This window comes from Pleurodeles waltl, chromosome 2_2, assembly GCF_031143425.1.
Source record: "Pleurodeles waltl isolate 20211129_DDA chromosome 2_2, aPleWal1.hap1.20221129, whole genome shotgun sequence".
NCBI classification, from domain to species: domain Eukaryota; kingdom Metazoa; phylum Chordata; class Amphibia; order Caudata; family Salamandridae; genus Pleurodeles; species Pleurodeles waltl.
Window position 1 is genome coordinate 749,407,515 of NC_090439.1, and position 24,761 is coordinate 749,432,275.

The 24,761-nt window shown below is 46.4% G+C and overlaps 1 protein-coding gene across 1 annotated transcript in view; it reads left to right on the forward strand.

Moving 5' to 3' along the window:
• LY96 (lymphocyte antigen 96) overlaps positions 1–24,761 on the forward strand; it is a 334,361-nt gene that overhangs the window by 107,048 nt on the left and 202,552 nt on the right. Inside the window, exon 2 of the mRNA XM_069218918.1 lies at positions 17,667–17,756. Within this exon, the coding sequence (XP_069075019.1) occupies positions 17,667–17,756 (90 nt within the window). The remainder of the gene's footprint in view (positions 1–17,666; positions 17,757–24,761) is intronic.

The window sequence follows — 24,761 nt, forward strand, 5'->3', positions numbered from 1 at the left end:
GTGTATTTTTAGTGTTAAATTTCTGTGCTTGTCCTATAATAAAGCCAGACCTTTTAGTGTTATTTTTCTTAAGGTTCAAAAATGCCATTTGAAACGGAAGGAGATGTGAGTTAAAGCATTAGCAGAAAGGGCAATCCAGATAGTAATGTGGAGAAAATGAAATTATATAGATTCTGTTGTCAATCTATGGGAGGGGAGGGATACCCATAAAGCTACACTAACAGCAATTGAGGAACAACTGAGAAATACTGAATGGGAATACATTAAAGCTATCACTTTCATCATGGAGTATACAGGCACAGACGTAAAAGAAAATATCTTTAATTTGGAGACACCATGTGCCACCATATAGAGGAAATTCCATTGGAAGTAGATTCACAACAAATCTGTCAAACCTTTTTGTCAAAGGTTTTGAAGCAAAACAAATCTTAGATTCCAACAACCCCTATGAAGCCTGCATAAAACTATAGCAGCAATATATTGATGGATTTATGATTGTAAAATTGATTTAGAACCTGGTGCACCAATAATTTGTAGTTGAGTGTAAGTAACCACCGTATTAGAAACAGAAGATCTTAGAGAGTATTTAGACCATCTCATCTTCATGATTGTTTGTTCCAACAAAAGTAGGGGAGTTAGGGGATTTTATTGACTATAGAGCACTCAAGAGAATTACAGTTAAAAATTATTGCCCACTGCCCCCATACCTGTTTTTCTAGATCAGATTAGACACCTTGAAATTGTTCACAAAAGTAGACTTTAAATGTGTGTACATCTAGTCAGAATCTGAGAGGGTGATGAGCATAACACTGTTTTGCATAGGGTTATTTAAATATCTATTCATGCCTTTTGGACTCTGCAGCACTCCTGCATTGTTTCAATATTTCATAAATCAGATTTTAGATGTGTTTTATATAATTTATATGGGTGATACTTTGATTTATTCAGACTCTTTGGAAAGACACAAACACTGCTTGAAGTTTTACAACAGTTGAAAAATAATCATCATATTTTCAGTAAGACAGACAAGTGCATTTTTTGTACCATACTACTACTAAGTAGTTTATGGGTTACATAGTTACATCTCAGGGCATGAAGACTGATGAGAGCAAAGTGTCAGCAGTTGTTTAGTGCCCCCCCCACTAACTATATTCAAGAGTACACAAAGTTTTATGATTTCCCTACTTTTGTAGCTGCCCATTCACCAGTTTGTTTTCTGAAATAGTAAGACCCATCACCAAGTTACCACGTATGGTAGCATTTTTATATGGACTAAAGGGATGGACAAAGCATTTCCATTTTGAAAGAACAATTTTTTAGTGCTCCTTTTTTCAGCACTCCAATGCAGAGAATCCTTTTATTGTTGAAACAGATGCCTCTTTTCAGGCTATGGGAAGTATTCTATCTCAGAGAAATGCAGACAGTGGGCATCTTCATTTAGTAGTTTATTTTACTCAAATATGTTCTCCAGCATATTTAAACTATACCTTCAATTAGCAGTTTGGTTATCACAAAATCCTTTGAGTGGTAGATGCATTATTTATTGGGAGTGAAACACAACTCAGAGGTATATAGATTTCAGAGGAATATGAAAGTTTTGAAATATGCATGACCATTTAACTGAATTGACGAGAGGGCAAACAAATCAGCATTGGAAACTATTTTTTAGTGCTCCTTTTTTCAGCACTCCAATGCAGAGAATCCTTTTATTGTTGAAACAGATGCCTCTTTTCAGGCTATGGGAGGTATTCTATCTCAGAGACATGCAGACAGTGGGCATCTTCATTTAGTAGTTTATTTTACTCAGATATTTTCTCCAGCATATTTAAACTATACCTTCAATTAGAAATGTGGTTATCAAAAAATCCTTTGAGTGGTAGATGCATTATTTATTGGGAGTGAAACACAACTCAGAGGTATATAGAGTTCAGGGGAATATGAAAGTTTTGAAATATGCTTGACCATTTAACTGAATTGACGAGAGGGCAAACAAATCAGCATTGGAAACTAAGGAGTTCATGGGTTATATAATTACATCTCAGGGCATGAAGACTGATGAAAGCAAAGTGTCAGCAGTTGTTTAGTGGCCCCCACCAACTATATTCAAGAGTACACAAAGGTTTATGATTTCCCTACTTTTATAGCTGCCCATTCACCAGTTTGTTTTCTGAAATAGTAAGACCCATCACCAGGTTACCACGTACGGTAGCATTTTTATATGGACTAAAGGGATAGACAAAGCATTTCCATTTTGAAAGAACACTTTTTTAGTGCTCCTTTTTTCAGCACTCCAATGCAGAGAATCCTTTTATTGTTGAAACAGATGCCTCTTTTCAGGCTATGGGAGGTATTCTATCTCAGAGACATGCAGGCAGTGGGCGTCTTCATTTAGTAGTTTATTTTACTCAAATATTTTCTCCAGCATATTTAAACTATACCTTCAATTAGCAATTTGTTTATCAAAAAATCCTTTGAGTGGTAGATGCATTATTTATTGGGAGTGAAACACAACTCAGAGGTATATAGAGTTCAGAGGAATATGAAAGTTTTGAAATATGCATGACCATTTAACTGATTTGACGAGAGGGCAAACAAATCAGCATTGGAAACCTTAGAAAGGGTAAAGCTAGGTACAAATTTTATGCTGATGATAATAGAATTGCTGCATCCAAACGTTTTTGAAAATGTATCCTATATTTCATGTATCTTTATTAAAACCCTGTCCTGCCCACACAAATCTTGGGCCAAATCTTGTGGCATTCAGGTGAATGCTGAAAAAGAATATGAGTTAGATAAAACTCTAGATTTGCTAGATTTACTATTGGGAAACAAGTCAATATGTGGTAGATTGGAAGAGGGTTGGCTATTAGGGACAATCATGAAAACCTACTTCCTGTCTCCATGCTCTATGTCTGTTATGTGAAATGTATGCCAAGAATAAAGGCAAAACTAGAGCTCACACACCAAGGCACGAGTCTTTGGGGGAAGGGTGGGGGCAAAGTTATGATCTGTGGTCTTTGCTCACATTCAGTTATTTGACTAGTGCGATACTCTGAACTCACTAGCGCCAACTTCATTTTGGGGAAGGAAAGGCTGGCAGTGTTTCTGGAACATTGGCTTTGCCTTCAGAAAGGTTTTGTGTCTGTGGGGGATGCAATATGTATCATCTCCCAAACACAATCCACATTATCCATTAATCAATTGAACTCACATGTTGTTTGGGAGTGGCAGTGGCCATTTTGCAAGTTATTGATTATAAGTTTCCTTTTGTTTCAAAGCCTCTTTGCTTGGGCGAGATAGTTTGGGCCAGATTTATCATTCTTTCACACAGAACAATGCATCAAACCTTGACTGCATGAAATGGAAAGGGCAGGAATGCACCATAATTAACATTATATAGCGCATTCCTGTCCTTTCCTAGGACTGGACCACATTTGGGTACTTTTTGCCAACTCAGGCACCCTTGCATCATGGTGCAAGGGTGCCTGTGTTGTAGGCAGGATTGTTGTGTACAGGAAAGGAGCCCTTCCTGCAGAAAAATAATCCTCAGATTAATTGTTCCTCTTACAGCATGTGCTGCATAAGGCAGCACACAGAAGGAGGAAAAACAAGGAGAAATAAAGATATATCTCCTCATTACACCTCACCTGGGGAGGCGTAGCATTTTGATACATTTCAAGGTCTACCACAAATGGTAAATATGGGAATGCATCCAAGAGACATGGGTGGATGTGCAGAACACCCATGCTCCACCCATGGCGCGATTTGCTCTGCCTTGTTTACCTCCAGATTTATTAAGGTGGCCTTGCATGGCTTGAAAAATCTCACTTAGGGTTTGTCTCACCCTTGCACCCCCTTGCATGGTCCATGGCCGATGCAAAACCTTGTTACATCTGGCCTTTTGTGTCTGGCATCCAGGACCTTACTGCTATAACTTGGTAAATTGTTGGTGACTGATTTCCTTTTGAGAGAGTGCTTGGAAGTTTAAGGTGAATACATAAATTAATATAAAGATTAGGTTGTGTTTGGAAACACACTGAATACACCCAAGTACTGATTTTAAGCATAGGAGTATCGACCTACATTTGTTTTAATGTTCTGGATCCTATTTTATGTAAGGAAATGAAAAGAATTTACACCACTTTAAAAGGCTATTGAAATATTTGTCATGCACATACTGGGCCAGATCAGCAAAGATAACTTACACTTTTGAGAAGTTTATACTTTTGAGTAAGTTTACTACTTTTGGCTATTCAAAAAATTAGAGTGGAAGTTACTGCTAGAGCAGTTCTAAGTCCAGCACCACACATGACCAACCACTGGGACTGCAACACTCTCCCATAGAAAATAATCAAGGCAGTGAATTAAAAAAAAAAAACTCCATGAGAAATAATGTTAAATGAATGTAACAGCATTTTTTATTAAACAATAATTACATTAATTTTAATTAATTAATAGTAATTAATGTGTATTTTTTGTTTTTCTTTAGATGGGAATCCATTTTTTTAATTTAAATGTCTGGAAAATAATTTGAACTTAATTATATTTCCTTTAGCTAAATATTTATTTCAAAATTAAGCTAATACTTTTTTTAGAGTTAATCTAGGGTCTGCCTCTACAATTATAGTTTGGGATACTTTTAAGGCTGCAGTGAGGGGGAAGATTATGAGTCTCGTTAGTTATAGAAAAAGTGCTATTGAGATGAATTGAATAGTATAGAACAGGAAATATTACTATGCAACAGTCAAAATACTGAGGGGGGGCAAGCAGTGTTTTGATAATAGGATAGGGCAGTTTAGGCAGCAGATGGAACTTGTGTTGCAGACCAGGATTGCAAAAAGATGGGAAGCAAGCAAGCATGCCCATTTCGAATATGGAGAAGAAATGGAAAAATCGCTAGCTTGGAAGATTAAGAGGGAACAAGTGCGGAACAGCGTAAAGGAGATTGTGGGCGATCAGTCGGGCGTTAGGTTATTACCCTAGAGGATATAGAAGAGACTTTCCAAAAGTTCTTTTCTCAACTCTATGCAGAGGAGAGAAGAGGGAGGTGGGGGAGGATGCGGTTGGTGATTGGCTGGGTATGGATACTCTGCCTTGTCTTACACAGGAAATGCAAACTCTTTTGAATAAACCTATTTCTCAGGGGGAGATAACAGTAATTTTAAAAGAAAGTAAGAGGGGGAAAGCGACAGGACTGGATGGCATCCATGTTGAACTTTATAAAGCCTTGCGAGATTCTATAGTTTCGGTAATGTCACAACTAGTTTCAGAGATTTTTGAGGAAGAAGTACCATTACTGGCTTCCAAGCATGAGGCAATCATTTCTCTTATTTTGAACCCAAGGAAAACCCCAGTTCGAAGAGAATCATATAGACCAATATCTCTGTTAAATAGCAACTATAAGTTATTTACTAAAATACTAGCTGATAGGTTAAGCGGAGTGGTAAGTGACCTGATACATTCGGCCCAAAAAGGTTTTATTCGAAATAGATTTTTGTATGAACAAACATTCAGGTGGTCATTACTGTCCTGGCGGACGGTGTTAAAGCGTCGGGAAGACCGCCAACAGGCCGGCGGTAAAAATTTTGGAATTACGACCGTGGCGGAAACCGCCAACAAAGACAGCCACTTTAACACTCAGACCGCCACAGTGGTACAAACAAACAGCGCGGCGGTCACTGCCAACAGACAGGCGGAGGACAATGTACCGCCCACAGTATCACAACCTACCAATCAATCCTCCACCTTTTCCGGGGCGGATTCACCGTGGATAAAAACACGGCGGAAACTGGATTTTCGAAGGGAAAACGCTCACCTCTACACACTCCACGAGGAAGGAGGATACCATGGACCCAGAACTCCAAATCCTACCTGCGATAGTCTTCCTGCTCCTGTACCAGGAGCACCAACGCCGGCGGCGAAGACCACAGTGAGTACCGCACCTACGACACAGGGGAAGGGGGAGGCAAAAACCAGGGACACACACACAACACCACCACCCCCATCCTCACCCACTACAACACACATATAATACATATAATAAATATCTATACATTATAGTTACGCCCCCCAAGCCCCCCAGAAGAATGCAAAGACAAAAGGAAATGAGTGTAATCATTGTTATGTATGAAAATGCAGTACAGAAAATTATACATATATACACCATTAACAAAATATACACCAAGAATAGTAGTTCAGGTACTGCACCATTCATAGTCCGTGGACCACTGGGCCCAAAATGCATGGGCGAGGCCCACACTCGATACCAGATCAAAACAGAAAGAACACTGCAGGGGCATCAGATAGAAATACAACTGGCACCTCAGGGGGAAGGGAAGGGGGGGCACCTCAGCCGGATGAGTGCACAATGCCAGGTCCACGAGGGGGCTCCATGCCCACTGCTGCATCCTGGGGAGTGCAAAGCCACAGTCTCTCAAGTCTCTACAGTGGGTGGTTTGCCCACTGCTGCATCCTGGGGAGTGCAAAGCCACAGTCTCTCAAGTGGATAACAGTCTCCACTGGTTCTGGAGGGGGACTGGTGCCCAGAGTGCTTCATCCTGTTAAGGACAGAGGTAGTGGATGCATGTCTCCACTGGTTCTGGAGGGGGACTGGTGCCCAGAGTGCTTCATCCTGTAAAGGACAGAGGTAGTGGATGCATGTCTCCACTGGTTCTGGAGGGGGACTGGTGCCCAGAGTGCATCACTCACCCCGTGACGGTCCCAGTTGCGTCAGTGCCCCAGGCGCTTATGGGCTAGCGGTGCTTGAGTTGGCGGTGCCCTGACCAGTGGTGCTTGCCCTGTTCAGCGGTGCTTGAGTTGGCGGTGCCCTGTTCAGCGGTGCTTGCCCTGTTCAGCGGTGCTTGAGTTGGCGGTGCCCTGTTCAGCGGTGCTTGAGTTGGCGGTGCCCTGTTCAGCGGTGCTTGCATTGGCGGTGCCCTGTTCAGCGGTGCTTGAGTTGGCGGTGCTTGTCTTGTTCAGCGGTACTTGAGTTGGCGGTGCCCTGTTCAGCGGTGATTGAGTTGGCGGTGCCCTGTTCAGCGGTGCTTGGGTTGGCGGTGCCCTGTTCAGCGGTGCTTGTGCTGGCGGTCCTTCATGGCCCAGCGGTGCTTGTGCTGGCGGTCCTTCATGGCCCAGCGGGTCTTGTGCTGGTGGTCCTTCATGGCCCAGCTGGGCTGGGGCTGGCGGTCCTTCATGTCCCAGCTGGGCTGTGGCTGGCGGGGCCCTCCTGGGCAGCTGGGCTGTGGCTGGCGGTGGCCTCCTGGGCAGCTGGGCTGGCAGTGGCCTCCTGGCCAGCTGGGCTGGGGCTGGTGGTGGCCTCCTGGGCAGCTGGGCTGGGGCTGGTGGTGGCCTCCTGGGCAGCTGGGCTGGCGGTGGCCTCCTGGGCAGCTGGGCTGAGGCTGGCGGTGGCCTCCAGGGCAGCTGGGCTGTGGCTGGCGGGGGCCTCCTGGGCAGCTGGGCTGGCCTCCTGGGCAGCTGGGCTGGGGCTGGTGGTGGCCTCCTGGGATGCTGGGCTGGGGCTGGCGGGCCCTCCTGGGCAGCTGGGCTGGGGTTGGCGGTGGCCTCCTGGGCACCTGGGCAGGGGCTGGCGGGCCCTCCTGGGCAGCTGGGCTGGGGCTGGCGGTGGCCTCCTGGACAGCGGGGATGGGACTGGCGAGGCCCTCCTGGGCAGCGGGGATGATGGCGGTCTTCTCCGCCGTGCTGCCCTTCCCAGACTTGCCCGGTTTCTTGTGGCCCTTCCCCACCTTGTGGTGTCACAGCTGAGTCCACACTCCCACCTGGACCCCTGGGAGCGGCTTGGGTGGCTGGAGTCTTCCCCCTCTCCTGCGGGCACTGGCCAACTTCTGGTGCTTCACAGGGGGGGACTGGCTGTGCTGTGGCTCCATGACACACTGGCTGTCCTGGTGGCCGGTGCACTCCACATACCTGTGACTACAGGCACCACTGGTCCCGGAGATGTTGTGGCTGAGGTGCTAGTACGGGACCTATGAGATGGACGGGGTGGGGGAGGTGTGGGAAAAAGGTCAAGGCTGGACAGGAAAATTCTTTTGGACACACTGAGACGGGTAGCTGGAGGGGGTTTGGGAGTGGAGGAAGAGGTGGTGGTAGTAGGAGGTGTACGTTTGCTGACTTTGGGTGCAGGTGCATGCGCTGGAGGCTGTCGTGAGGTGGATGGCTGTTGGGTGGGTGTGTGCCTGCGTTTGTGTATCTTCAGAGGGGGCGTCACAGACAGACTGGGAGAGGACACAGGGGACGTGTGAATGGTAGTGGGGGTGGTGACTGCACGTGAGCGGGGTGTGCTGGTGGGTGTGCTGGTGAGGGACGTAGTGGCTGTAGAGGTAGTGCATGCAGGTGTGTGTGTAGACGACACTGGGAGGGAGGAGGGAGACGAGGAGGAGAGGGACACAGTGGAGGCAGTGGATGTTGGTGAGTCTGCATGTGTCTGATGCTTGCGTGAGTGCCTGTGGGATGTGTGGTGCTTATGTTTGCCTGAGCTTCCCTTGTGTGGTGAGGTGTGTGCATACTGGTCTGATGGTGTGCTTGGGATAGGTAGAGGTAGAGGGGATTGGGTCTGGGTGGAGGAAGTTGGAGGGGGGAGGCTAGACACAGGGACAATGGCTGCCATCAGTGCTGAGGCCAGAGTTTGAAAGGCTCGGTGAAGGGCCGCCTGACCAGAATGAATGCCTTCCAGGAATGCATTGGTTTGTTGCAACTGCCTTTCTACACCCTGGATTGCATTCAAAATGGTAGACTGCCCAACAGTGAGTGACCTGAGGAGGTCAATGGCCTCCTCACTGAGGGCAGCAGGGGTGACTGGGGCAGGGCCTGAGGTGCCTGAGGCGAAGGTGATGCCCACCCTCCTGGGTGAGCTGGCACGGGGCGAAGGCTGAGGGGCTGCTGGGAGGGCGGTGCTGGTAGGGGGGGTGGCGGCTGTACCTGTAGATGCGGGGGCACAGATGTTGCCGCCACCACAAGGGAGCTCCCATCAGAGGACGAGTCCGTGTCGCTGGTGTCAGCTCCTGCCCCAGCCGTGGAGCTCCCCTCCGTCCCACTGGTGAATTCAGAGTCCGTAGTGTGGCCCTCCATGGCCATGTGGGATGCAGCTCCCTCATGCTCCGGTGCCACTGCTCCTCCGCCTGGTGATGCTAATGCACACAAGAACAGGGAGACCACAAAAAGGGGGGGGAAACAGAAGAAAGACATGTTGAGTGCATGGATTACCACTACCATTGGCGGACAAGACAGACACAGAAGCCCCCTACACTACGCCGTGCTCCTGGGCTCTACAGTGCAATTCCTGGGAAATGGCCTACAAGGCTACGGACGACCTCTGCATACATAGATGACACAGGGGCATGAATAGCTGTACTTGGCACTCTACAGAGGTGGGTTGGGGGGCCACAGGGCCATGCCTTACGGAGGGGCCTAGCCTACGGAACTCGCCCTGGCCTAGGGAAACCCACAGCCCTCCTCCCCCACCCAGAAAACTCCACTGCGCACAAAGTCAGCAGAATGATAGTGTACTCACCCCCTTGTGTCTGCTGTGATGCCCTCAAGCGCCCATCCAACTCCGGGTAGGCCACCGCCAGGATCCTGAACATCAGGGGGGTCATGGTTCGACGGGCACCCCTCCCACGTTGGGAGGCCATTCACAGCTGAGCCTCCGCCGTCTTCTTGCTCCAGCGGCGAATGTCCTCCCATCTTTTCCAGCAGTGGGTGCTCCGTCTGTGGTAGACCCCCATGGTCCGGACGTTCTTGGCGATGGCATGCCAAATATCTTTCATCTGGTGGGCGCTGACCTACATGAAATGTACAGGGAAAGAAGAGAAGTCATTACCAACTGCACCGTCAAAGTGAGTGGCCCCCATCCCTACCCTTGCCATGTGGCACATGCACCCACCGTCTTTCATGCACGCAGAACTCTGCCCCGCTTCCTTCTTACATCCAGCCCTCTCCACACAGGCATAGCCCATAGAACATGCTCCCTGTGTACTTACCTGTTTGTCTGGAGGACCGTAGAGTAGCGTGTGAAGGCAGGGGCCCTTTCCCCAGATGCACGAGCCATTGTCTCTCCCAGACCGATGTCACAGCAGCACTTGCAGTGTAGGTCCTCTCCTGTCGAAGATCAGGTATTGAGTGATTAAACAGATAGAAAATGGCGGTCACGTCCGTGGCGGTCACGTCCGCGGCGGTGCATACCATCACCGCCGGCGTACATCGCCATTGGCTCCTGAGACCCATAGGGTCCAATGTTAACCAATGCAGCATTGCGCCGCGGTCTCCGACCGCCTACCTCAACGGTGTACAACGCCAGCGCAGTTACCTCACATCCCACGGTCCCACTTTAGAGGTCAGGCAGCCGCCATTTCAGGGGCCCACATGGCCTAATTTCCAACTGCGTCACACATACCTAGGCCTAGTCTCAACACACATACAGGCCACATTTTGTGTGAGATTGGTGTTCTGTGTAAACTGTGGGTACGTACCTCTGAGTTGTTTGACTCTGTGCTCGCTGTTGTCCTTCATAGGCACCGTCCGCTGGGACATGTGAGGAGATGGCGGAATCCTCCGGTGTACCGACCGCTGGTGGACCTGTCGACAATGGAGGAACGACATTTGATAATCACCTACAGGTTTGACCGTGCCACAATCCAGGAACTGTGTACCCAGTTGGAGCCAGACCTGATATCAGAAATCTGCCATCCCACAGGAATCCCCCTTCAAGTGCAGGTGCTATCAGTGCTCCATTTCCTTGCAAGTGGGTCTTTTGAAACAACTGTGGCCATGGCATCAGGGATGTCCCAGCCTATGTTTTCAAACGTATTATCCAGAGTGTTGTCTGCCCTGCTGAAACACATGCGGAGCTACATCATTTTCCCTCAGGTGGAGGATTTGCCTACTGTGAAAGGTGACTTCTATGCACTTGGACATATCCCCAACATCATAGGTGCCATTGATGAGACCCATGTGGCTTTGGTCCCCCCCACAGGAGTGAACAGGTGTACAGAAACCGGAAGAGTTATCATTCCATGAATGTACAGATGGTATGTTTGGCAGACCAGTACATCTCCCATGTGAATGCCATGTTCCCTGGCTCAGTGCATGACGCCTACATCCTGCGGAATAGCAGCATTCCTTATGTAATGGGTCAACTCCAGAGGCACTGTGTGTGGCTATTAGGTGAGCCCCTGGAAGCAAGACAGTGGGAATGGTTGTCTGGGGTTGTCCCTACAGGTTAGTGTGTGTCTAACAGTTGTCCCTCGTCATTTGCAGGTGACTCTGGGTACCCCAACCTGTCATGGCTACTGACCCCAGTGAGGAATCCCAGGACCAGGGCAGAGGAACGCTACAATGAGGCCCATGGGCGAACTAGGAGGGTGATCGAGCAGACCTTCGGCCTCCTGAAGGCCAGGTTCAGGTGCATGCATATGACAGGTGGATCCCTATTCTACTCACCAAAGAAGGTGTGCTAGATCATCGTGGCCTGCTGTATGCTTCACAACTTGGCTTTGCGACAACAGGTGCCTTTTCTGCAGGAGGATGGTCCAGATGGCGGTGTTGTGGCAGCTGTGGAGCCTGTGGACAGTGATGAGGTTGAAGCAGAGGAAGAAGACATGCAGAACAGGGACTCAGTGATCCAGCAATATTTCCAGTGACACACAGGTGAGAATACATTCCTGCCTATTACATGTACTTTTACACTACTACCTCTCTCCTGTCTGTCGTTTTCACCCAGTGTATGGTCACTGAGTTGTCACTTTCCCTTACGGTTTCACAGATGTGGGTCCCAACGTGTGTCATCTGCTTAGATTCCTCATGGACTAGAGCTGTGTGACAAAGGTATGTTGACATTACTATTTCAAGAACCTTTTGTCACTGTAATTGCAAATATACTATTCCGAAATCACAGACAGACTCCAGATCTTTTTGTGCTTTAGGTGTGTTTATTTAAATGCAAAATATTGGAGGGGGAAGTTAAATGGTGAGGGGTGATGGCGGAGGAGTGTCCATGGCAGAGTCCAGTCTATTAGTTTCACAGGTGCAATGCCCATATGGGCATAGGAAGTGGAGTTGGGGCAGTATAAATATGGACAGGGTGACAAAGTGGGACAGTGGGATGACAATCAGGGTGGTCTCATTTCTTGGCGGGGTCTTGGCATCGTGCTCTGTCTTGTTCCTGGATCTCAGGGACCGTTTGTGGGGTGGTTCTCCGTCTGCAGGGGGTGGGGTGCTGGTGTGGTGGTCCTGTGGCAGGGCGTCCTGTCCAATAGCGCCGGCGGAGGTGGTGGGCAGTTCATCGTCCATGCTAGTGTCAGGGGCCCCTTGTAGTGCCACAGTGTCCCTCCTGTTGTTGAGTACTTCCTTCAGCACCCCTACGATGGTGCCCAGGGTGGAGCTAATGGTTCTGAGTTCCTCCCTGAAGCCCAAATACTGTTTCTCCTGCATGAGCTGGGTCTCCTGAAACTTGGCCAGGACTGTTGCCATCGTCTCCTGGGAGTGGTGGTATGCTCCCATGATGGAGGAGAGGGCCTCGTTGAGAGTGGGTTCCCTTGGCCTGTCTGCGCCCTGTCGCACGGCAGCCCTCCCAGTTCCCCTGTGTTCCTGGGCCTCCGTCCCCTGGACCGTGTGCCCATTGCCACTGCCCCCAGGTCCCTGTTGTTGTTGGGGTGGTGGGTTATCCTGGGTTCCCTGTAGTGGTGGACACACAGCTGATTGACGTGTCCTGGGGATGGAGGTATGGGCCCGCTGGGTGGGTGCTGTGCTGGTGTTTCCAGTGGGGGGAGGGTCTGTGGTGGCCTGTGCCTGTGTGAGGGGAACCAACTGTCCCGATGCCCACGATGGTCCGGGCGGGTCATCTAGATCCATTTGGACAGAGGTGCTGTCATCACTGTGGGCTTCTTCTGTGGGTGGAGTGGACATGTCTGGACCCTCCTGTCTGGTGACGTTGGGTAGTGGTCATGCAAGGGTGGAAAGGCATGATTATTGCATCTGTGTGTGGCATGGTGTGCAATGGGTGGGTGACCGTGTACCCCAGTGCTGGCATTCCTGTGTGTGAGCTTGTGTGATGATGGTTTAGGGGGGTGTATGGGTATGTGCAGTGGGCATGCTTTAGTGATGTTGTAGCATGCAGGGCTTGGTGTTGGGATGTGTGGTTTGTGATATTGGGACATTTGTGAGGAGTTGGAGTGATAGGGGTGAGGGTGAGGGTGGGGGTATGTGATAGCATGCAGGTAGGGTCGGGGATGTAATAGTTAAGATTTGACTTACCAGAGTCCATTCCTCCACCAACTCCTGCGAGGCCCTCAGGATGCAGAATCGCCAAGACTTGCTCCTCCCATGTTGTTAGTTGTGGGGGAGGAGGTGGGGGTCCGCCGCCAGTCCGCTGAACCGCATGGTGGTGTCTTGAGACCATGGAACGCACCTTCCCCCGTAGGTCGTTCCACCTTTTCCGGATGTCCTCCTGATTTCTTGGGTGTTGTCCCACTGCGTTGACCCTGTCGACTATTCTTTGCCATAGCTCCATCTTCCTTGCAATTGAGGTGTGCTGCACCTGGGATCCAAATAGCTGTGGCTCTACCCGTATGATTTCCTCCACCATGATCCTGAGCTCCTCCTCCGAGAACCTGGGGTGTCTTTGCCGTGCCATGGGGAGGTGTAGGTGATGTGTGGGGGGGTGTATGTGGAGATAAGTGTGCTGATATGTAGTGGTGTGTTGTGTGAGGTGCGTGGAAGTTGTGTGGGTGATGGTGTTGTGTGCCTGTGGATGCTAGTTTGTTGATGGTGGTGTCTCTCTCTGGCCTTCGTTCGTGAATTTTGGTCGTAGGGGTTTGTGGGTGATGTGGGTGTGTGAAGAATAGGAAGTACAGAATAGAGAGGTGGAGACATTGCTGTTCTATGCGATACTTCTGGCTAGAAGAGAAACCTGCCAGAAATGGGTATCTGAATCTCCTTCCTCATGCGCAGACTGGCTTTATGCTCTTTTCCGTACATCAAAAAAAGGATATGGTGGTGGGAACTTCTGAAAAAAAGAAAGAAAAAATATGGTTACTGTTGGTGGAATGGAGGGGAAATTAAGGGTAATACATTAATAGGTTGCAATCATTATGCTTGTGTCCAATGATTAGGTGCCACACTACTCTCCCCTTCTGGTGGCAGACTTAAAATGCAGGGTCCAAGTGAGAGAGATTCGGGCAACATGGCATTAGTCATCTCCACGTACGAGAGGGCATGATTAGATGATATGGAGTTGACTTCGAGCCAGAGGTGTATGAGGACAAAAAAATATTACGCTAATACTGCTGTAGTATTTTTTATTTGATTCTGTATATAAAGTAAATAAATGAAATGACTGTATATTATTATTTAATATAAAATAGTTGTAATCTTAGTTTATCTATTTAACTTTTCCCTAGACCTAATCATGCAGAGATCTGTGCCCTGACTGCAAAGTTTCCCTATGGAAAAGTATAGGGAAAATTGAAAAAGAAAACTCAAACTTGAAAATAAATATTACAGGTATTTTTGTAATAAATATTCATGCAAATTCATTTGTATATTTATTTTCAATGTAGAACACAAAAAAGTGAAAGCGTTATTAATTCAATTTTGAAATACATTTCTAATTTATGGGAATACATTGAAATAAAATGATTATTCTGTAGTTAAAATAAAAAAAAACACCTACAGAAAAATAATTTTTATTTTGCATTAATGCAGAAGTGATAGAGTTAATTAAAATAAATTTAGTTATACATTAATCAAATATTTAAAACAACTAATTGTTATATTAATTTTCAAATTCAAAATAAGGTATTACAATATTTTATAATTGACTAATACATATGTACTTTTTATATTTTGTAACATTAAATTATATGCATTTCTATTTTTTAACTATTTGACTATTTAACTGTTTAAATAATTTAATTTGATTTGGGATTTTAGTTTAATTCCCTGGCACCATTATTTTCTATGGGAGGGTGTTGCAGTACCCACGGTTGACCATGTGTGGTACTGGATTTACTACTGATTATTTTTGGCACTAAGGTATACCTGAATTTTGTGAATAACTAAAAGAAATAAGCATTGGTTAATGCATTAGTTTTTGCCTATTGGATTAATAATAAGAGGTGTGGGAGCAGTGTATGACTGTAGGCAGAATGGTGTGAGTGCTCTCTCTGCATGGTGAGTGGTGCAAGAATGAAGGTTAATAAGTGTCTGAGCCCAGGGTGAAAGTGCTTGAATGCTGTGTAATGTGTATTCAGTGCAGAATGTGAATTGTGTGAGTGTACAGCATGAGAGATGTCACCCTGTACAAGGTGAGAGGTGTGCGAGTATAGGGTAAGCGGTATGTCCATAGTATAAGTGCAGGATGAGCGGTTTGAGTTCAGGGTGAGAGGTGTAGGTGAAGAGTGAGAGGAATGTGAGTGCTGGGTGAGAAGTATTTCAATGGTGTGTGAATGCAGAGTCAGTACTGTGTGAGTGGTGGGGGAGCAGTATCTGACTGCCAGCAGAATGTCAGGGTGACTGTGCAGAATAAATGGTGGGTGAGTGTGCAGAGTGAGCAGTGTCTGAAAGTAGGTGAAATGTATGTTAATTTAATTAAAGCTGAACTTTGTGATTAGGCCTATAAGATCAGCAACACACCTGGGATTCACACTATCATATAAAATACTAAATAACTTATTCTCATTAAAACATGCCATCAGATCGAAAACATCAATTATTTGGTTGACAACTATGCCTGCTTCTGCTAAAAGACTTTACAGAAGGACTATCTCATAGTATACATTATTGTCTTCTCAGAAACTAGAATAAACATAGATGGAATTATTCCAAATATTTGAAATGTGTTTTTTAATGAAAGGTACTAGGCATTTAAATGTCAGGGTAATTTTTTTGCTTAATTCTAGAAACTACACTGTCCACTGAGCCACGAACCACAATGTAAACCAAATATTTCAACCATGGTTTGGTGAATGATTCCAATTTCAAGGCTCTACAAGTGGTTAAACATTTTTCTCTATTATCAACCAATTTGTTGCAGTTATTATGATACAGTGTTAATGACATGTCTGTTTAGCATGTCTCACCTATGGCTTTGGCAACATTTTGTAGCCCTGCTGTACTTTGCAGTGTGGCTAAAACTATTTTTAAAAATGCTAATACTCAGAAAGGGTAAGACACTTTTTTAATGCATTAGTGTGGGATGCATTATGGTACTTTTTTAGTATTTTTAGCCACACTGCAATACAGCATGGTTACAAATCATAGGCAAAGTTTGCAATAAAGTGTTTTAAAGGCATGGTAGAGCCAATAGTCCCAAAGGCAAGACCTATTGGCTTAGCTAATGCTTGTTTACCTGAGCATGTGCCCACTGTATCCTTGTGGAAAAGGTGTTTGATGACCTCCACTCTGTGCTGTATCACATCCCGCCTCTGACATTGGTTAGAAATAATTGTATCTGTAGTCTACACAACATGGCAGAAAAGCATTATTCCTCCTATTACTACAGCTTTGTGATCACTTCTTGTCTAGGTCACACCCTGCAAGCCTTTCTTTAGGTTGCATCAGGTGAAAGACCACTTCTTGTCTAGCATCTACAAAAATGGCAGCTAGACATCTTCCTGTCACTTAATTGTTGGTCAACGTCCAGCCTGTGCTCTGACTGCTGTGACTTTTATGTCCATCTGTAGTGGCGACCTCCCTGCCATCACCATTATGACTTTCCTGCTGGGCTGACGGGAGGAAACCAAGGTTTCCACCAGTCAGCCCAGAGGGAAAGTGGTGGCAGTAATGCTGCCGCCCGCAGGGGGCACCGGCACCCTCGTAATGCACACTTTCTGTACAGCATTACGAGGGTGCTGGGCAAGGGGACCCCTGCACTGCCCAGGGCCCCCCCCGTGGCTCCCTGCACCTGTTCTCCACCAGCCTTTTCATGGTGGTGGAACCACCATGAAAAGGCTGGTGGAGAACAAGGTTGTAGTCAGCAGGGCGGTGCTGCATCGTTACAACCTGCACCCACCGTCAGCCTCTCAGGATTACTGATCTCGGCGGAGATGGCGGTACCCTGGTGGTTGGACTGCCAGGGTTGTAATGTGGTGGTCGGACCGCCACGGCAGCGGAGGTCCATACTGCCACCATGAGACTTGTAATTAGGCCCAGAGTGTCACAACACCCTAGCCACTGGGATTACTAGAACAAAGGTGTGAGGTCTGAAGATTCAAGGAGCCCACCCCTGTTAACATAGATCTTATTAATGGTGAAAAGCAAGCCTAAAGATAGAACATGGTAGTTGAGGGCTTGGCATTCATTTCACCTACATACAAAGGGAAACCCCGGCTGCTATTAGTGTTGTCCCCCTGCTCACTTTTGTTCAGGCCTATAGACCTTTTTGTGATAAGATGGTGTACTATAGACACTATAAATATTTCTTTCACTCCTTTATGGTACTGATATTTTAATTCATCACCAAGATATCTACATGGTCTAAATACACTTTTCTAGTGATACTTAAGTTTACCAGAAATCATCTTTCAAGGGACACGGAAAAGGGCTTCTGGAATTTGTTCTAAGTTTCTAGTAAAGTTATTATAAACAAATGTAAAAATGCTTTACATGATGCTTTCGGAAGTTAATCACTGTCAAATGTCATATTTATTATTTAGGTAGAACAAGTCATGCACCAAAGATAGGTGTGGATTTCTGTGATGTCAGGAAAAATGGGAGTTGGAATATCACTGCGTCCTGGATTCCAAGTAAGTCATTTCTTTCAGTTTATTTGTATGAGTTAAGAATTTACACAAAATATAGGTCAAGGGATTCTGCATGGCCTGTCACATCTCAGTCTCTTGGTACAAAAAGGCTTATTTATATGCCCCTTGCGCCACCTCTGCGTCATTTGTTCCCATAGAAAAAGTGACACTCTGGTGGTGTACGGGGCTTGTAAGTAAGCCCCAAAGTTCCTCACTAGCCCTTTCTCACCATGTTCCTAACTTACATAAAGTGAAGCAAAAGTGGCCTGATGGTATTTCACTTATTTTCGTTCTGTAAAACCATACTCTTTTTGAACAGTAATAATAAACGAGAAATAAAATTAACAGTTTTCAGAAAACCTCGTTCATAACTCTGCAATAATTATTTTAGAACACAGAATGCAGCTCAGATGAAATAATGTGAATATATTTAAGTAGTCTTGATTCTCACATTGTGAAGAAACGTGACATTAAACAAATGTGCTAACTACATTTGTCATTCATACTTAAATGATTAACTGATATAACCTAAAAAGAGGGATGCCAAGAAGAGAAACAACATGATCATTATAACATCCCAGAAATAATAAAGCTATAGGTGACATACATAGTTTTAACATTTTTTTTATAAGTGCAATGATAAAATGAAAGTAACAGGGCTATACGATTCATATATTAACTATTGCTGTACAGAAATGGCTTCACAAAAGAAAAAAGAAAGGTAGACACTGTCCTTTTATATGTTTGCTTATACTCTATCTTTGGTAAGGGGAGGGTAGGAGACCCGATTTATCCATGTTTTCCAGGCAGTCTCCTTATGTCCCCCTGATGTTTATGGCGGTGACGTTAGTATTTCAAGAAATGAAGATGCTGAGTCTCTAGGTGAAAACGAGATCTGACTTGCGGGCAGCCCTTATGAAGATGGAGTGGTAACGAGTTGTAGAATAGCACCAACTGAATCTGTGAGAGTTGCTCTTTTCATTGTTGCTGGTGATAAAGTGTATGCACATTGCAATCTAACGCCAATGGAATCTGAAGATACAGACACTGTTAGTGATCTGCTGGCTAGCTGTTAGAAACTGGGCGCATATTTACTTGACTAGTGATGCAGGGACACTGCCCTGTGCAACAAGGAAAGGGCAGGAATGCACCATATTTATGAAACACGGTGCATCCCTATTCTTTCCCCCCTGCGCTGGCACCATTTAGGCAGCCACAGAGCAAGGGTGCCTCCTTTGCATGCATGATTGTTTTTGTGCAACAAGAAGTATCTTCCCCCACAGAAACAATCCATCGAGGTGTTGAATGCAGCAGACATAAAAAAGGAAAAAAGTAGGAGAAAAAAAGATACTTCTCCTCATTACGCCTCACCTGGGGAGGAGTAAGATTTTGATGCTTTCCTAGGTTTACAAGTACTTGTAAATCTGTGGATGTGTCAAAATCCATGGGTGTTGCGTGGAAAAACTTGCTGCAATGCCCTTGGAATGTCTTCCTGGTGCATAGTAGGGAAATGTAGCAATTTGAGCTGCCTTGCCTTACTCCATATCTATGAGGCCATGAAAATCTATGCAAAGTGGCCTCATAGACATTGGTCTATAGACTGCCCCACTAGAGCGTCAAAAAAAGTGATGCTCTGGCGGTGCAAAGGGCTTCTGGGTTTCTGATTGGCATAGGTATGCACACTGTCCAAGCAGGAACCACAATCCGTCATGGTAAGTCAGATACACACCCTAAATTAGCCTGTGCTCACCCTCTGGTAGCTTGGCACAGAGCAGTTAGCCTTAACTGAAGAGGCAATGTGAAAAGTATTTGTGCAACTCTTAAAACAGTAACATAGTGACAACACCACAAATAAATAACCCACACCAAGTTAGAAAAGTAGATTTTAATTTAATGAACAAACAAAACAAGACCATGATGACAAACATCCAATAAGTTGAAGTTGAGATATGAACTTTTAAAGAATATCTACAATTGTAGTGCTTAAAAGCTTAAAACGCTAACCGGAGCTCTCTGGTCACGCTAGACTGGGGTAAATCCAAAGTTCAGGCCAAACGCGATAGAGTGCGGGCCGGCCACAAGGACTAACTTTGTTCTGCTGAAACAGTACTGTGTGGAGGATTGTGTCAACTTCAAAGATCCGATGTGAGGAGCAGAGGAGACAATGTGAAGGGAATGTGTCAGTTCTAATCTGTGGAGTCAGGTGAATTATAATCGTTGAGGTGTGCAGTTGTCGATCCTCAAGCAGTGGTGCAGTGTTGGTCTCCCTTTGTGAAGGGAATATGTCATCATTGAGCTGCGCCACCAGATGATGCAAAGGTATGGTATCAAGGCTATAAGCGAAGTGGCGGGTATGAGGCATGCAGTTGGTGCTGGGAAGTTTTTGTCCTTGGCGGTGATTCGTTGGCGCCGGGAGGCAATGCGGTGGTTCTGTTCAGTGCAACAGCAGGGATGTCTCAACATCAAGAGTTGCAGTAGAGAAGAACCCACTTCCAAGGGCCCAGGACTGGATTGGTATCACTTGGAAGGGCAGAACTTATAGGTGGCAGAGCCCAGGTGCTGTTGGAAATGTAGGCAGTTTTTGATGTCCCTGAGACTGCAGAACAGGAGGCAAGCTAGCAAACCCTTGTAGTCACTTTGGTTCTAGGGATGATGTGGGTCCAGTCTTTTTCACTCCCGGGTAAGTAGGGCAGCGGCAGCAGGGCAGGAACAGCAAAGCGAGAGTCCAGCAAAGTCCAGCAGAGTTCCAGCAGAGTGACAGTCCATTCAGCAGCACAGCAGTTTTTCTTCCTGGCAGAATACCCTCAGGTCCAGAAGTGTACTGATTTGAGAGGATCAGAAGTCCAGTTCTTGTACCCAGTGGTGAATTGAAGTGGGGGGGCAGACTTCAAAGAGGAGCTTTGAAGTGCATACGGTTCTTCCCTTTCCTGCCCTGACTCCAGACAACACTATAGGGTGGTATGCAGCTATTTGTGTGGGGACAGCCACAGCCCTATTCGGGTGCAAATATCAGCTTCTCTGTGAGAAGGTGGTTCTGACCTTCTAATCTGCCCAGAATGTTTTTTGCGTTTGATCACCTGCTTTTTTACCTTTGGTTGTGGGGGAGCCTCATAACCTGTGACTCACCCACAGTAAACCCATGTTAAAGTGGACTGGTCATGGTTACCACCAGTGCCCGCATTTTAAGACAAGGCCACAGGAACGCATCAAGGATAAGGGGCCCCTGGCTGGTTATACGTGGACAAGTGTGCACACGTGTGAGGGCTGCACATGGGAGACTGCTGTTGTAATCAGACCCTCAGTCATTTTGTTCTTGTAAAGTGCTCTGATACCTTCTTTGGGGTTCGCACTATGTGTAAAGTAGCAAATCAAATAAGAAAATACGTTTCTGAAACCAAAGCGGACGAACACAGTACGTAGATCTCGGGACACTGATAAAAGCAATCACATGGGGAACAAGCATTGGTAAATGCAGGAAAGAGTGCTACAGGTAATAGAAACAGAGGAAAAGTAAGCGGCAAGCAAAGAAACCATCGAAAAGCAAGGGGAGAAAGGGGTGGGATGTAAGCCTTTTTTAAGATGTATATTAAATACTGTAGATTTCACAAGCACAGTGCAAGATCTGTGCATGTTAAACCTAAAAATAGGCAACCACAGGTACTGCAACACCATCCCATAGAAAGCAGTGGTGGTAGAGACTTTAATTAAAACCCCATTGCGCCTAAGAACTGTGCACAGGTAGTCTGACGCAGAAGGGACTTTGCAGAGAAGGTAGTGACATGGAATAGGTCTCATAATGTGGGTGTACACTTGTGGAAAAAGTCAGTGTGCTTTACTGTCTTGACTGTTGTGACACTCCTTTATACTCCTATAGGAAAGGCTGCCATAGGGCACAGCTCCAATTTCATCGGGTCCACAGACTCCAGAGTCGCCCCAATGCACAATGTAACCTGTACGAAAGGAACACCAATGTGAAGGCCAAAAGTATATCTGTACTGCTTATGGATCATTCAGGAATCTCATATTTGCCCGACTCAGCTCAGGATCAGAGCCTAGGCCTTTTGTGATGCTGCTGGGCTGGGTTAATTACTTTTCCCTCCTACTGCAGGAACAAAGGAAGCAATTAACAGTGCTTAAGTCAGCTCTGAGGGAGGAAGGAATTGGGTAAATGGCTCTGCATCAATCACCCAGCTGTCATCCTGTGCCAGGAAAAGGGCCTGCCACAGGCCACTCACAAAGAAGGGAGTCCAGACCTCTGGCACCAACCCAGAGGGGGGCTCCTTTGAAGATTTGCTAGGCCCTGGCAGTGATATCAGCGAGGGGGGACGATGAGTCCTCCAGAGCACATGTGGCAAGTGACTCCTGGGTTACGCCATTTTGAGCTATCCTAGAAGACTGTATAGGGAGGTTGGGACAGGGGCTGAGAAGTGTTGTGGCACATCATGATAGGCCTGAAGCACAGCCCTGCTATACACTCCTGCCCCCCCTTAAAAGGTCCTGCGCAGGGGAGGGAGCCTTCTTGAATGTGTTTTTCTGCCAACTACTGGGACTCGAGGCTGGCGCCATGGACAATTAGAAGAACCCACTGACTGTCCACCGGATCAGGGACTTTGCTTCTGATTGACCCCAGGACCAGGTTGGGGAAGAAAGACTGGGCTCTGCGTGAAAAGCAGCCCAGAGGTGAACCAGGCAAAATGCTGTTGCAGGAAGCCAGTGGAACCTGCTCCCTGGACAGTTTGATATCAGTGAGGCCAGGAGGCCTGACAAAAGAGCTCCAGGTGGCAAGGGCTCACCTCCAGGAGTGGAAGGTGACTAAACTCGTCAAAATCATCCCATAGGGGCCCAAGTTATGGCTGTTGGAAGTTTGGTGACCTTTGACCTTTTTGGTTAAGCACCGGTGATGAAGTGCGTGGGGCTCTGCCTCAGTCTTCATCTGTGCCCCCGTGATGCTCCAGGGCCCAGGGGTTGCTTCCCAGTATCAAGAAACCAAAAAGGAGAAGTGTTGTTGCGTTTCCACCCCGAAGAAGAGAAAGGGCCCAGGACCCCATCCCTGGGCCCAAGGAGGATTCTGCCTTAGCGGAGTGCCATTGCACTTTCCCCAGGGGAAGAAGAAGAGCATAGGATCCCATCCCTGGGCCACTGAGAGGGCCGTGCTGGAGCGGGAAGGCACTGTACGTGTCTGCCAGCAGGAGCAGGCAGACCGGAGTGAAAAGCCAGCTCCCAGGTCAGCACGCAGGTATGCTGGCTGTGCGGGTAGCTGGCAAGAGCCCCTGGCAGTGGGCTCCCTGAGCTGTTCTCAATGTGAGGCAGGGCAGTAGGGTGCCCTCTTGGGACAGGGGAACCCAATGCAAACAATACCATGGCGCAAGGCCGCCATAAAAAGACAACCAAGGGAAACACGCAGCCAGATGCAGCATTAAAAAAAAACATACTGATAGGAAAGGAACGCGGTTCTCCCCAGTGCAGCAGGAGAGCCGCTGCTTCAATATTCATCTAACCGCACAAGGAGCACCCCATTTTGACCTGCCGGCCTGAATCATGTTTTCTCAGAGAAACTGCTCATTTGTGGCGGTCCCAGGAAGAAGGGTTCACCACCAAAATGTTAATTAAGTGAGGGGTAGGGAGCTGCAGGAGGAGCGCAGTCTCCCCCACAGAAGTAATTCAAATTTCCCCATCCTCTGTTTCAGGGAACTCATAAATGATAACCCCTCAAGGGTTTTGGTATGGTTTTAAGCATTCCCCAGACTGGAGCTTTTGCTTTGCAGCTGGGATTGTTCCGCTCTCTAGGGACAAGGTGTATAGTTACAATGTTGTGGCCTGCAAAGGGGCCATGTGGGACCATGTGACTTTTCATGCGGAAAGACATCCTCTAAGGGTGAAAAGATGTAACTGCTCATTTGTGTTATTACAAGATTGATATCCTCTAGAGACAATGTTCAAAATGCAGTGTTGAATTGGGAAAGGGGATTCTTGCATGATTCTGATATATGCTGCAAGCACTCTCTGGGGGGGACGGTCTATAATTGCATAGGTGATGTAATTATAAATGTGATGACCATAAGGGATGGTGGTCAATTTGTGTATTTCATGTTAATAGTATCTTCAAACATGCCTATAACATATTTTGCAAATGCTTTATTTGAATAATGAGACTGACAGCCACTCATGATCTAAGTAGATATGCTTTATTGCCAGCATTAAGTGCTCTCGCTTCAAGTAATACTCAGATTGTGCCTCAGAATACAAGTGGATGTGTTGTACTCCCTTTGGGAGAGACACGAATAATAACGCAATGCCACCCAGAAGTATTTCCATCAGCTTGTGTATATTTGTAAATTATCAAGTAGTATTGAGTGTGCACATAATAAATTTACTTTTTCCTTTCTCAAAAGAAAAATCACAGACTGGACAATCATTTATTGAACATTATTATTGTGTACTTGTGAATTGTGCCTACTATCCCACACCACCCCCCCTGAGTAGGCCCTGGCCTGCCCTGCTTCGTTACCCTGTGAGAGTCAAGTGCTACAATGGGATGTTCGGTTCCCAGTGAAGGGCAAATTCTGACCCATTATTTGTGCAGGCCACATAACTAATGACTAATTTCTAACATCCTCCTTCCCATCTAGCTCAGGAAGACCCATCAGCCTGGTGATGGGCCATCAGGATGTAAATAGCACACCTCAGCTTCCTTTTTTTGTGACTGTCCACTCTAGAGGGTATGCATAAAGCCCAGCTGTCACCCAACACAGACGTGTATTGAAGGCAGGCAGCAGGCACATGGCTTAGGAGCAAGAAAATGCTATCTTTCTAAAGGTGGCATTTTTCAAGTTGTTATCTTAAATCAAATTTTACCTTTAAAGAGGATTTATTATTACAAGTTCATATGTACCAAACATAACAGTCCTACTCCTTCTCAATCAGGACTTATGCTTAATAGGTGTATTAAGGAATCCCCAATGTTATCTTATGAGAGTAGTAGGCTTCACAATGGAGAAAACACATTTT